The sequence below is a fragment of the Primulina eburnea genome, chromosome 3 (assembly GCF_022965805.1).
Source record: "Primulina eburnea isolate SZY01 chromosome 3, ASM2296580v1, whole genome shotgun sequence".
Taxonomy (NCBI): domain Eukaryota; kingdom Viridiplantae; phylum Streptophyta; class Magnoliopsida; order Lamiales; family Gesneriaceae; genus Primulina; species Primulina eburnea.
The window spans coordinates 12,876,504-12,889,823 of NC_133103.1; the positions used below are offsets into that span (position 1 = coordinate 12,876,504).

At 36.4% G+C, this 13,320-nt stretch overlaps 4 protein-coding genes across 7 annotated transcripts; 3 read left to right on the plus strand and 1 right to left on the minus strand.

Moving 5' to 3' along the window:
* Positions 1-838: 838 nt before the first annotated feature.
* On the plus strand, positions 839-3,932 carry LOC140826552 (probable phytol kinase 3, chloroplastic). 2 transcript variants are annotated; one of them, XM_073188941.1, is made up of 6 exons: positions 839-1,080; positions 1,824-1,891; positions 1,981-2,112; positions 2,945-3,060; positions 3,242-3,347; positions 3,426-3,932. In XM_073188941.1, exons 1-6 carry the CDS (start codon positions 964-966, stop codon positions 3,601-3,603), a joined length of 717 nt encoding a protein of 238 aa, XP_073045042.1. In that variant the 5' UTR covers positions 839-963; the 3' UTR covers positions 3,604-3,932. The 2 variants fall into 2 exon arrangements, with proteins under 2 accessions (XP_073045042.1, XP_073045041.1); XM_073188940.1 differs by having other exon boundaries at positions 842-1,080; positions 3,233-3,347.
* Positions 3,933-4,122: 190 nt separating this feature from the next.
* Positions 4,123-5,941, plus strand: LOC140826553 (uncharacterized). Its single transcript, XM_073188942.1, has 3 exons — positions 4,123-4,393; positions 5,286-5,434; positions 5,535-5,941. The coding sequence occupies exons 1-3, from the start codon at positions 4,205-4,207 to the stop codon at positions 5,671-5,673; spliced, it is 477 nt and encodes a 158-aa protein (XP_073045043.1). The 5' UTR covers positions 4,123-4,204; the 3' UTR covers positions 5,674-5,941.
* Positions 5,942-7,217: 1,276 nt separating this feature from the next.
* On the plus strand, positions 7,218-9,637 carry LOC140826555 (pyridoxine/pyridoxamine 5'-phosphate oxidase 2-like). Of its 3 annotated transcripts, none has more exons than XM_073188946.1 (7): positions 7,218-7,418; positions 7,509-7,558; positions 7,670-7,727; positions 8,434-8,466; positions 8,593-8,688; positions 9,182-9,352; positions 9,435-9,637. In XM_073188946.1, exons 1-7 carry the CDS (start codon positions 7,326-7,328, stop codon positions 9,534-9,536), a joined length of 603 nt encoding a protein of 200 aa, XP_073045047.1. In that variant the 5' UTR covers positions 7,218-7,325; the 3' UTR covers positions 9,537-9,637. The 3 variants fall into 3 exon arrangements, with proteins under 3 accessions (XP_073045047.1, XP_073045048.1, XP_073045049.1); XM_073188947.1 differs by having other exon boundaries at positions 9,484-9,637; XM_073188948.1 differs by lacking the exon at positions 8,434-8,466.
* Positions 9,638-9,736: 99 nt separating this feature from the next.
* On the minus strand, positions 9,737-13,175 carry LOC140826554 (probable alkaline/neutral invertase F). Its single transcript, XM_073188943.1, has 4 exons — positions 12,330-13,175; positions 11,496-11,933; positions 10,624-11,182; positions 9,737-10,301 (listed from the first exon to the last, which is right to left on the minus strand). Exons 1-4 carry the CDS (start codon positions 12,816-12,818, stop codon positions 10,003-10,005), a joined length of 1,785 nt encoding a protein of 594 aa, XP_073045044.1. The 5' UTR covers positions 12,819-13,175; the 3' UTR covers positions 9,737-10,002.
* Between the last annotated feature and the right edge of the window lie 145 nt (positions 13,176-13,320).

The window sequence follows — 13,320 nt, forward strand, 5'->3', positions numbered from 1 at the left end:
CATGAGCAATCTCTCTCTCAATATACAAAACCATTGCATTGTTTAAATATTCCTGCTCCATTTTGTTGCGAAGTGGTGTTTTGAAAAGTTTTATCCCTGAAAATGCTCGCTCAGTTGTAGCAGTGCAAACTGGAAGAGTGAAGACCAAACGAATCAGTCTATCATGAAAGAAATCCTCGACTTCTTTGTTTCAACTAGTAGTCGGCATAATTTAGGAAGGAAATCAATATCTTTAAACATCGGATCCTCAAATACATCAAGCTTGTAATGATCTTATTGAGTCTTCAAATGTTTGATGTTATCTTTGGAAAAATCATTGGGATAGAATTTATCAATCAAAGAATAAATAGCACTGATAGAGAATGATTTGAAGTCATCACTGGGATTCAAGGTTTTACAGAGATTGAGAAGCTCTATTGATATGAGGATTCTAACTTTCAGGCGCTCATGAAGCTGTGAGAGATAGGCCTTTTTTTTTCTAGCGTTTTTTTACTTTCTTTCTTCTTTTTTTTTTCATTTTATTTTTGTAATGGATGAGCTTAAAGAAACAATTGGACTACACTATGTCTATATAAAAAAAAAATTGATAATCTTTGTTTGGCTTGAGCTACTATGGCTAACAGTAGAACTTAAGACATCATTCCAAATCAAATTTTAAAACGTCAGCAATTTTTAGTAAAAAATAGAACAAACACAGTTTATGAAGCTAAGTAGTTTGACCAAACTGCATTTTTAGCTTCAAAGCGAAATAGACAGCTAACTGAGCTAAATGGTTTGTTTAATGTTACAATTCGAGTTTTTATTTTCATTTATAAAAAAAAAAAAAAGCGAACTGCTACCATATCTAATTGAGTAATGGAGGAAACACTCCCTAACACCTATTAAACACACACACACCTAACCCCCAATGCCTTATTCCGAGAAATCATTACCTTCATCTTCGTGTCCGATTCAGATTCCGCCATGTTTTCCAACAACACGCTCTTCAACGACGTCATCGCCACCGCGTTGTCAGGCGGGATTGCCTTGTGTTTACTTGGACTATGGGAAGAAACGGCGAAAAGAGGGATCTTTGACCAGGTTGACTCCTCTCCTCTCATTTTTTTTCTGAAGGGAAACAAATAAATTTTAGAGAAATTATCCTGTCTGAAAACTAAAATTCGACAGGCCCGAATGATGATTTTATGCTCAACACATTAAACTTAACACTGGGGATACCGCATATCTGGTGATGCACTCGATGTTGAAGTTAGTATATGATTCAATGAGAGAGAGTTTTGAAATTGTAGAATTGTGCATAAGTAATTGCTTATGAAAGACGTAATTTCGTGAGGGTCATGAGCCCTCTATTTATAGAAAATACTACTTTCTTGAGGGTCATGAGCACTCTGTTTATAGACTTGGAGATCAGTCAATGTGTAATTTTGTTATATAAGGCAACTGAATATATGCATATTCACATAATATTTCTGAAATATCTTTAAATTATAATCAATCTAAGATACTAATATACACCATATTTACTTGGTTGACTAGATTAAGCAGCAACAATGACCATCCATGATCCACCACCCACTTCAAGAAGTATTTTATGATTTTACTTGCCATGGTTTTTAAGCTAGGACCCCTGGAGCCTGCTAAATTCACTTGTATAAAAAGTTTGCTTTTAAAGGGAAACTATCGATAGATTTATATCATACCAAGGAAACATCTTATAATTTATACTGCAAAAAATCTTGATTCTAATGTGGAGCATCTCTTCATGACTTTATTCCTTTTTACTCGACTCTGATTTATTATTTATTCATTTTTTTTTGTTTTAGAATTTAAATAGGAAGATCGTACACGTAACTGTTGGATTAGTTTTCATGCTTTGCTGGCCAATGTTCAGGTGAATTTTAGTTTATAAAGGAAGAAAATTGCTTTCTTATTTCTGGTATGGCGGTGTTAAATTTATAAGCTTGTTGTAATTTTTTACAGTAATGATGTCACGGGAGCAGCTTTAGCAGCTCTTATTCCTGGAGTCAATGTCATTAAGATGCTTCTTTTGGGACTTGGAATTTGGAAAGATGAGAAAACTGTCAAGTCAATGAGCAGATTTGGGGACCATAGGTATGTACTAGGTAAATACAGAAAATTGATCGTGAAAGGCGAGCAGGGCTAAGGGGTAAATTAGATTGGTGTTTTTAGTAAATTTATGAACATAAACTTTGATATTTTTTTTTATTTGATTTGTATTCCTTCAAGGGATTGTCCCCTTGCCCTTGCTTGCTATATCTGTCTTGGATAGGATTCGTTTCATGCTTCGCATTATAATACTTCTGGTTGACTTCGTAAGATTATTTTAGCTGCAATGGAGCATGCCTATGTCTGATTGAAAAGGTAAAAAAAATCATGAAATTTTGGAAGTTCACCACATGAATTCAACTATGATGGCTTTTTGGGTTAAGGGTGCGTTTGGATGCTGAAGTCATTGAGTTAACAAGGTTTTTATGAAGCAATTTTTTTTTAAAAAAAGAAACAGAAGCAGTTCCATGTTTGGATCTCTTAGTGAAACAATCTTTTTTTTTTATTTTTTTAAAGAGAAGTTGAGACAGAACTGCACATTTTTAGCAAAAAATTACACTTTTAATTTCTTTTAGAAAAATGCTTTTCTAATAAAAGCTTCTGCATCCAAACATAATTTAGTAAGATCTTTTTGTATCTGAGAGGCATACTTGCACAGTTGATTGCAGAAGCTAGAGTTATCTTCAACCTTCCCCTTCTTTGAACAAGACAAAAATTGAATTCTTATTGTAAGTTGATGATGCTTGCTGTAAGACCAATATGTTTGGTTGGTTTAGGAGGAAGCACTTGCCATGGACAAATTTCTTTTCTTCCTTTCTGTAATACTTGATACCTGTTTGGGGCATTCTTTAATAAAAATGGCTTGTTTGCCGTTTAGGGAACTCATTAAGGGGCCATTGTACTATGCCTCCACGATCACATGGGCATGTTTTATGTACTGGAGAACTTCTCCTATAGCGATTGCATCAATCTGTAACCTCTGTGCTGGAGATGGTATAGTTTCTCATACGACATTTGTATATGTATTTTTTTCTGCTTAGTCAGGTTTGGGATTCTCCATGCTGCCTGGTTGTTCAAACATATATATATATATATATATATATATATATATATATATATATATATATATATCAAAGTCTCGAATTCATTTACATCCTCCTTTTAGGCATGGCAGATATTGTGGGGAGGCATTTCGGAAATCAGAAACTTCCTTACAACAGCAACAAAACAATTATTGGCACTGTCGCCATGGCAATTGCTGGTTTCTTGGCCTCCATCGGGTAAAACACATTGCCTCTGGTGCCCGTAATATTAGTCAAAACTTGTTGGGATTTTTGCTGATGGAAAATTCAAAACAGATTCATGTTCTATTTCTCTTCCTTTGGTTACATGCAAGAAGGCCCGGAGATGATTATTGGGTTCTTGATCGTGTCCCTTGTTTCTGCTCTTGTTGAATCCCATCCACTGAGCACCAAGGTTGATGACAATCTGACGGTTCCCCTCGCGTCCATCTTGGTTGGAAGTTTTGTTCTATAACTAGTAACGTTATGTAACGGAAGGTATTGGATCAAATACCCATTGGGCCGTGGACCATTCTCAGTTCAGGCATCATATTGCTGTTCAAATTAATGAGTTAAATTTAATCAGAAGTAGCTCGTGAACATTTGCGGATGAAAGTAAAGGATATCCGATCCGAGTCAAGCTTATCCTTCAGCTCAAGTGTTTTAACTAAAAAAATATACTAAAAATGCTATGGAATGAGTGGTGGAAGGCTTATTTTGACCATTTCATATTTTATTTGATAATTTTAAAGTGTTGTTATTTATATATTGTGTGATATAAGGAATATAAATCAATTTATATTATTTCTAAATTTTTGTAAAACTTAATCTTATCGTAAAAATATGTAATCAATCAGTTTGATAAAAGTTTAAGATCTTTTATTTAATTATTTATGTGTGGTGACTACTAATTACTACATATATTTGTAAAAATTGAAATGGTGAAATTACTATTATACCCTTGAGCGATATACTAACATCCAAACGACAATAGTTTATTATAATTTATTCGAATATGTTGTTTATCTACGGAGCAGCGACAAAAACAATCACAAAGTCTAGCAGAGAGAGCGCTGATGATGAAGAATCTCTACGTGAAGTGGGTGCCGCCGCCGGATATGAATCGGAACACCGAGTGGTTCACGTACCCGGGTGTCTGGACCTCTTATATTCTGATTCTCTTCTTCTTCTGGTTACTATGTCTCTCCATCTTCAATTGTACCCCCGGAATCGCCTGGACGATTGTTAATCTCGGCCATTTCATTGTAATTCTCTGTTTGTGTTGCAGTTTTTTTCATCTAATTCGGTTTTAGGGGCTTTTAGATTACGTTGTCCAGGGTTTTGAGTGTACAAAATCCTGATTTGATGTGTGTTTGTCTGTTGGGGATTATTAATGCTTGTGGATGGTTTCTGTTCTCTTATGTTGAATATACTCGGTCATGGTTCGATAGATAATTGGTTCCTTCCTGGTTATTTGTGTATTATTATGAGTTTTGATCGATGTTTTTAAAAATAAGCTCAATCATCAAAAACTTGTAAGTGTAGACCTGACCCCTGTTGTCTCATGCTTTCCTGCTTGGGAATGACGAAACCACAAGAGGCTCGAACGCAAGCTTTGATTTGATGTGTTTTGATTTGAGTGAGAGTTTACGTTATATGAGTTTGATTGGTGCTTGAGCTCTAAAGTATGCTTATTGTTAACTCTGCTTGTTTGTACTCCTAATTTGATGCTGCCTAGGAATAATTAGATTGAAAAGTAATGTACTTGGTGTTTTTGCAGCTGTTAAATGGCTTCTTGAAATATGCTTTCTTTTTATCCTTTTATCTTCCTTACTTCATCTTGATTCTTATATTTAGAAGTTCCAGCTCGATCCATATTACTTTGTTATGCATCTATAATCTGGGAACATCTTTCGACCTGTTCAATGTTACATTCAAGTGAAACTCACTCCAGATGAATCACATCCTCGAGTTGATGCTTTTAACACAAACTGTTGGGTGTGTTAATTGTGTTATAGTAGCATCAGATAGTTGTTTTATGGGGGTGATATTTTTGCAAATTTCGTTATGAACTGTATGGTCATTGACACAGTGTGTTCACTCCTACATTAATCTGGTCAGATTAACTTGGCAGTGCATCTATGCTTTTAAATGCAGGTGACTTACCACTTCTTCCATTGGAAGAAAGGAACTCCTTTTGCTGATGACCAGGGAATCTACAATAGATTAACTTGGTGGGAACAGGTGGATAATGGGAAGCAGCTCACTCGCAATCGAAAGTTCCTCACGGTTGTACCTCTCGTTCTGTAAGCACTCCATCTACTCCTTCACAGAGACAACTCATCACTCGAAATTAGTTAACTATTATTAATTCATAAATCACTTCCCCTCTTGTTTTACTTGCAGCTACTTGATTGCTTCACATACAACCGACTACCGACACCCTATGCTATTATTGAACACACTTGCAGTACTTGTTCTGGTTATAGCTAAGTTTCCGAATATGCATAAAGTTCGAATCTTTGGAATTAATGGAGATAATTGAGTTATATATTCTTCCTCAACCATGGCCTCGGATCTATATGGTATTTGCAGATATGGTTGGCTATATTCCTTTGTATAGAAGTTTGAAATCAAGAGGTGTACTACCAGTCGCAAATAGTATGGCTAATGTTATACAGTTAATTTAGCTTAAAGTATATATTTGCATTCATGTGCTTACTTTATAGTTTTAGCACACAGTCTTGGTGATGAAGGTTGTTGGAGATTGTATTATGAAAGGTTTGTTTAAAAGATTGTCATATTATGGTTCACATCGTGTAAGTATATATCATTATGCTTGGTAGTTTGAATTAATATATATTTTTTTCCGATTAATTACGAGTAACACATAGAATATGTGAAATAACAAACTGTCGGGGAGCAAAGAACTCGTCTGAAATTCTATTACACTGACTCATGTGGAAAGATGGGTAGATGCTTATTATGCTTGGTAGTTTGAATTAATATTTATTTTTTCCAATTAATTATGAGTAACACAGACAAAATGTCGAAATGCAAAGAACTCGTCGGAAATTCTATAACATTGACTTATGTGGAAAGATGGTTAGATGCTTGTTAGAAAGCATCTGTCCAGAATGGTCGGCCCAAAAAGAACCGGACTTTGGTAAAGGCTTTCGACCCATAATGGACAGAGAGCTTGTTGCAAAGATATGACCAAGGTTTACTGAATGAAACAGAGTTGTATGCCATTAAAAATAAAAATAAAAATTTAATGAATGTATGTATATTGGCCGAAAATATTATGTAGTTGTATGTGATTAGGTTATATGTTTTAAAAACATGGCGATAGATATATCAACGCCACATAACAAGATTAAAAAGCTCAATTATGATGCAATAGTTTAAATAAAGCAGAAATATTAAACTAACTTTTAAGGAGGCATGTAATAAAACCTAAATAAAACTTGAATTTAGATATTTATGTACAATTTGCCCATTAATTTTGCTTTAATTTTTTTACTTTAATTTTTTAGAACAATTTTTGCTTGATTCAACCTATTAACGTGTGGTTTTTTCTTATAATTTATATTTTGATTTTGTTGAATATTTTGAAGCCTGAATTAAAATCTGGGCTCAATATGAAGTTTCAATCTGTATTTTAAAAAATATGAACCAAGTGAACATCAAATTTTTTTCCGAGTAATTGACGTGCAAGTTTTAAATATGTACGTATATATGCATATTATATATATATATATATATATATATATATATATATATATATATATATATATATATATATAAATCTTCTCGTATTAAATATGTATTTGAAAATAAATTAACAAACTACATACTTGTATGACTATTTGATATGTAAATTGAAAGTTCTTTTTTTTTTCCCGAAAAGAAAATTGAACTTCTTTGCCTGATGCAGTTATTATATTTTGGTTTTGAAAATTAACTAATCAAACCAAGTTAGATTTCCAAAAACTAATATTAGATTTATCAAAATTATTAATTAAATTATTCAAAATTATATTTATTAAAATGAATTAAATGGAATGAGCTTTAGGTGTACATCTGGTGGGGTATTTTTTTGCTAGGTGGTGTTTTAGGCTTACAAGTTACAACCTAACCCATGGCATTGATGAACTCATCGGGAAGATAGAGACCTGCTGCAAGCCGTGACAGCGAATGGGGAGTCCGGCGGCGGAGTCATGGAAGCAGCTCCTTCTCAGCTCAATTCAATCCAACTCCCATCTTAACCATTCTTCTTACTTCCAGATGGTAACACAATTCTCTCACTTGTGTTTATGCTCATCGTTTATTCTAAATTCTCTCTGATATTTTTAATCTTTTGGACTATTTCGACTGTAGGCTACTGTAGCATCGAACGGCAGACCCTCCAATCGCACTGTTGTTTTCAGGTTGGTTTCTTCAGCTCAATGATATATTGTGAAACGCACTTTTGTGTGATATCTTTGATCATATATTCTTTGGTTTGGCTTTCTGAATTCTGGGTTTTTATTGATATTCAGGGGATTCCAAGATGACGGCTATAAGATTCAAATCAACACCGATTCCCGCACTCACAAGGTCTTTTTCGTTTCTTGTTTCTTCCCCCTTTTGTTGGCACTAGCAGTTCATCTGCTTTTGTTTGCGATGCAACGCTTGACCTTTGTTTTGCTGAATCCTTCTTGGGTTTGCTTGGTTTATGTGAGGATTTTAGCTTCATGAATTTGAAATCTTTTGTCACAATTGATCGAGCTTCGCAACAAGAACGAAATTGAGGGTTTGAAAGCCTTTAATATTTGGATCATTTGAAATTCCTTACCAAGGATGCTATTACAAATTCGAATATTTTGAAATCATTTAATTTTGAATTATTTGTCAAATCCAAATCAATGAATGCAAATGCTGACTATCTGAACGAAGTTTTCCACCAGTTTCATAGCCTTTTTTTTAAGGATATAAAACCATTCTTCGACTAGTCAAATCAAATTATGGTTTTGGCAAATATCATAGCATTACGGCCAGAGTTTGAAATTATCAACTCAGTCTTCACCTGTATTGCTTATTTTCTGAGCATTTTACCCGATCTTTGGCAAGAGTTGTGTTAAAGACAGAAGAATCATTGTTGGTCCAGTTTCTTCAACTATGATTTTTAGATAACTGGGTTCTAACTTTCAACAATTTAAATGTTTGCAAGCAAATTTAATATTTTCTTTGTGTTGACTACTATATTTCCACCTGCAAGTAATTTTCTGTCATATTTCCGGAATTTACATGCACAACATTGCAGATTGATGATCTCAAGCACTGTCCATTCGCTGAGGTATAAAACAAAATTTAACCACAAATTTGTGGTCAGTGTTTAATGAACCAGAGAGCTTCAATGCTTTTGCATTTCAAAAAGTTCCTTTGATTTACTTGTCCTTGTTCGTATTTTGTGATAGTTCAGCTTTGTTGGTATTTCACGAACTCTTGGGAGCAATTCCGCATTGGTGGGCAAGTAGATGTCATAGATGGAACAAATTCTGATCCAATTAAACTTCAGGTGACTCCGTGGCCTTTTTATATTATTGTGTGCCCCTTTTTTATATCGCCATTTGCCTCAGCTCTCTATGTTTTGTTATCAGTGCGAGAAGCCAAAGTTTACACTTAATATAGTAATATATGAGCCTTAGCAGATCCAAGTGCTTAAGTCTAGCTTTGCGCCATTAATTGGGAGAACTAATTGATTGATGTTTGATAAGTTTACCTGGTGCTTCATTTCTTGTGCTTTGTACACAAAATTTTAACATCTTAGATTGACTCGTGGTCTTCCCTTTTGAATTTATAATATCTTTTGTGAATTTTTGATGAATCACAAATCAGGCTGTTTCCAATTTTGTTTCAGTTCATCTTATATGACCAGATATGGCAAAGAGGATAATCGTAAGAAACACAATCCATGTTTTGACAAGTAAAAACTGTCTATAAATACAGCTTTGTTTATTCGTAACAATAACCAGTAATGTGTATATTTTCCATTTATTTTATACGCGAAGCAAAGAGAGAAAGCTTGGTTAGCCTGCTCTCTTAAATCAAGAATGCAGTATTTGGCACCTGCACCAAGGCTTCCTTTTGCTAGTGAACAACAGGCAACAGAAATACCCACATTGGATCCTTCTGTGGGTCCTGTTGGTGCATTTTGCCTGCTTGTTCTGGATCCCGACCAGGTAAGAAACCTGTCGTTACACTTCAATCTGAATTGGTTAACTTAACCCTTCCAAGGATGACATCATAAGTAGTTTTTTACAGGTTGACTATTTAAATTTGAAGAGCAACGAGAGGTTGATATTTACTGCAGGTCAGAATAGCAATGGAAAGACGCATTGGAATGTGGAAAAAGTCAATCCTTAAATGCATAGGTGTTTCAATATGTCTACTTCCAATGATTTTATTTGTATAATAGAGTAATGTGTTCCATTAACTAAATATAACAAGTTACCTTAAATAATCAATTCCTCATAGTCTCATACCTTCCACTTGATTAATTGAGCCAATGAAGCTTCATCTTTCAAACAAAAATATGCATAAACTTAGGGTTGGCCTAAAATAGATGTTTAGAATTTTGCCTTTTCTGCGTTTTTTTATAATTATTTATTGACAACATATTTCTAGACAACTAGAAAGCAGCAGTAAACACAGCAACAAATTCAAAACTAGGAAATATTTGGGATGCGTAAGTAGCAGTTGTTCACATATTCCAAGATCAATTGATGTGTGTATATGCAGACAGACAATAGGAATGTATGTTACCAGCTAACATTTTCATAGAAGATCTGTTCATTAGTAAAACAGAAAGCTGTATATCAAGAACTAGCAGCTAACATGTCCATGAGGTGGAGCGCGTAAGCTTTGGCTTTGCTATCTTTTTGTCCTCTTCAAGAGATATTAGGAGAAGATTGGATGGGTTCTCTATCATGAGTTTTGCCACCAGATATCCGGTTATGGACCATGTCTGATGTTTTCTCGCCTGTTTTCCGACATATCGTCCACTGATTCCATCATAGTACTCCGGCCACCCATCTTTTGCCAGCCGCTGCTCTACCAACTCTATTGCTCTCTTTGCGATTTGGGGCCTTCCAGTTTTAATGCTCGCTGCTGTCAGTAGCCATAGAAGAACTACAAAAAACAAAACCCAATCACCAACCCTTCATAAGCTCACAGCGTACTTCTTCTTTTTCACTTTTTAATCACAATGCCAGGAGAAATTAGTCTCGTGGCAGAATTCTCCGAATATGATAACAAATGACGCACAAAAACAAATGCATACTCGGGGTGCTCTTTAAGGAAAAAATAAACATGTAACTCTTGTAAAATTTGCCGTTGTGAAGCAATGGCTGAATGTTTCATTAAATCGTCCATTGCCGTAAAATATCAACCAAAAACCAGGGTGGTAAGAGGGCAACAAGTGACAACTGATGCAAATAGATCATACAAGTACCTGGCCAAGATCCACCGTTGTGATAACTCCATCTAGTGTTCTTTGGGTCGCATCCGGTTACAATCCTCCATTCATGTCCTTCCAGAGCTGGATATGCAACTTTGAGTGGCATCTCCCCAATTAACTCTTCCCAGCGTTCCTCGATCAAATCCATTATTGCAGTAGCCTGTGCAGGTGTTGCTAAAGAGCTCAAAATAGCAATGCAGTTTCCAACTAGGAACCACCGGAAGTCCATGCGAGCTGGACTTACATTGCCAATGAAATAACCTCCTCTCAATGGCATAAATTCGAATACCCAATCTGGAATAGATTCAGGGATGACATTGAATTTGTTGACAGCAGTATGAGAATACTCTTCAGTTTTATAGCGATAAATGTTGTTCAATTGAGTGAAATCGAGCCAGTAGTAATTTCGTATATGATAACTCAGAGCAGTAATACGCTTGTCAATGCGCTCGATCAATTCCTTGCCATCATGCTCGGGTTTAAGCATCTGCCTCGCACACCTTAATGCGAAGAAGAAGAGGGCTTGAATTTCAATTGGATATCCGTACATTCCCTGCACCATATGAAGCCAATGTCAAACCTCCAAACTCGAGAAAATAAACTATAGCAGCCTGACCAATATAAGATTCAATTGCCAAAATGAACTGTCAATCAAATTTAAACTTTTCTGCTAGTTTTTTTCCAACGGTGATCAATGAAAGACCCATGCACATTTACTAATGAGTGGGAAGATTAAATGGGAATTACACAGGGGAGTGACTTGGGAGGAAGCCGTTTTATGCATCGACGACTTTAGTAAGAACTTAACCACTCTTGGATCAATCACTCAGCATCTATAGAATATTTAAGCAGAAATGTAATTTTACCATCCGCCTGTCGATCATGCTGCATCCATCTGCGCATAACAGTGTAGGAAATGTGTCAAATCCATCCGAGAGACAGAGGTTAAGCACCAATTTCATTCCTCTCTGCACCTCGGGTAACTCCGAAAGGGAATAGTCATGTGTGCATTTAGTGTACGACCTCAGCAAAATAATCCACCAGAATCCGGAGTCCACAGGTGCAACTCTTCCTATTGCGGTTCCTCCAAAATCTGCTTGCAGAATCTCCTTCTGACGCTCTGGATCATGACCAACCTTGAAACTGGCAGGCATGACACCTTCTCCAAGGGTAAAGTTATCAATTCTCTTCTCCCAGCCTTGGAGGTGGAGAGTCTTTAACAGAAAGTTCTTTACGATGTCTACATCTGGATCCGTTTTCATTAGGCATGCTAGTCCACAAGGAACAAAATCTCTTACAAAAACCTGCCAATCAAACGGTTAAATTACCCACTTCAGCATTCCACAAACGCCGTCAATTGAAAAGGAGTATTCCAAACTAGACAACTTAATATCATTGAAAAATGCATCAAAGTCAGACGAATTAGAGGAAGACGCAAAAAACAAATCAAGATTTTGCAAGATGCTGGAAGGATAATCGGAATAAAAAATAAATGGCAATCTTATAGTTCTTCCAAGAACATATAATAAGAGGAGAGAATGTAACGATCTCGTCAATCCGGCAATTATGCTCGAGACAATACTTTGCGCATATGCATGCACATACCCTAATTATTATGTAAACACGCATATTTCACGCGATCTCCTCGTGTATGCATAACTACCATATGGTGGAATGAGAGTTCAAGAAAATGCAAATACCTGATTGTAGTTCAACGTCTCGCCGCCAGATTCATCGTTAATGGCAGCCAATGCACCTACCCGCTGCCCTTTGAAGTTCACGTATGCTCTGGCAAGTAGCTCCCACGCCTCTTCCATCATATTCCCAGGAGAGCTGTTTTCCGATCCACCGGTTGGTGCTTCGGAAAGAGTATCCATGTTGATTCCAAGGCTCGGTGACGGTTTCAATACCGACGTCGCCTTTCCTCCGCCGCCTTCGTTTTTACCAATCACCTCCGTTTCGGTATTCTCTGCTCCGGCGAAGTCTTTGCTAGTCAGAGAGCTGGTATTCATTTCGCCTGACAAAGAATCGGAGTCTTCCGCCATCTCGGAAAGAACTTTACCGAAGGATTTCTCACCGCCCAGACTGAGATTCCTCCAAGCTTCTTCGATCGTGTCAACACCTGCTTCAGATTTATCGGGATCACGGCTGGAAGGCTCGATACTTCCGAGTGCTGAAACCAAAGGCATGGCGGATTTAGAGAGCAAAAAAGATATGTTTCTAGTGAGAGAAGGAAGGCGTAAAGATGAATACGTGGGAAGGGGTAGGTTCAAGAACACGTGAAGTTTGCAGTCCCCGGGTACAGTGTCGTTCAGTTTACGCTAAAGTCGCGATACGAAATCAGAAATCGTACTCGGCTGGCGTTTCAACATCGTGGTTTGTGGGAGTCGAATTGGAGAGAAAAGGTGTACGGAGCCGGAGGTGACGTTTAGTTTTCAGTTAAGAGGTTGAATGCATGGGGAGGAAGGAGATTTGATGGAATTATTTGCCCCTTCATTTTATATTTAAAAACGAAAATGCCATTGCCCTTTTGCATTGGGAATTGGGTAAATTGAGCAGATGTAGAGTCGATGGAGAGGGGGGTTAATTTGGGAATATAGAAATTTTTGATTCAGTGCTGGTGCAATTCAAATGACCCAATCATTTTCTGCCACTTATTGTGCTTGTAACTAAATTTATTAGTTTTCTTAG

Bases quoted from the DNA above. Each gene is read 5' to 3' on its own strand.
- LOC140826552 (XM_073188940.1), top strand. From the start codon at position 964: ATGTTTTCCAACAACACGCTCTTCAACGACGTCATCGCCACCGCGTTG. The intron at 1,892-1,980 runs GTGAATTTTAGT...AATTTTTTACAG, and splicing joins CTTTGCTGGCCAATGTTCAG to TAATGATGTCACGGGAGCAG. The intron at 3,348-3,425 runs GTAAAACACATT...AATTCAAAACAG, and splicing joins GGTTTCTTGGCCTCCATCGG to ATTCATGTTCTATTTCTCTT.
- LOC140826553 (XM_073188942.1), top strand. From the start codon at position 4,205: ATGATGAAGAATCTCTACGTGAAGTGGGTGCCGCCGCCGGATATGAAT. The intron at 4,394-5,285 runs GTAATTCTCTGT...TTTTAAATGCAG, and splicing joins TTAATCTCGGCCATTTCATT to GTGACTTACCACTTCTTCCA. The intron at 5,435-5,534 runs GTAAGCACTCCA...TTTTACTTGCAG, and splicing joins ACGGTTGTACCTCTCGTTCT to CTACTTGATTGCTTCACATA.
- LOC140826555 (XM_073188946.1), top strand. From the start codon at position 7,326: ATGGGGAGTCCGGCGGCGGAGTCATGGAAGCAGCTCCTTCTCAGCTCA. The intron at 7,559-7,669 runs GTTGGTTTCTTC...ATTGATATTCAG, and splicing joins AATCGCACTGTTGTTTTCAG to GGGATTCCAAGATGACGGCT. The intron at 8,689-9,181 runs GTGACTCCGTGG...TTATACGCGAAG, and splicing joins CTGATCCAATTAAACTTCAG to CAAAGAGAGAAAGCTTGGTT.
- LOC140826554 (XM_073188943.1), bottom strand. From the start codon at position 12,818: ATGCCTTTGGTTTCAGCACTCGGAAGTATCGAGCCTTCCAGCCGTGAT. The intron at 11,183-11,495 runs GTAAAATTACAT...CATATGGTGCAG, and splicing joins GCATGATCGACAGGCGGATG to GGAATGTACGGATATCCAAT. The intron at 10,302-10,623 runs GTACTTGTATGA...TGTTTTTTGTAG, and splicing joins CAACGGTGGATCTTGGCCAG to TTCTTCTATGGCTACTGACA.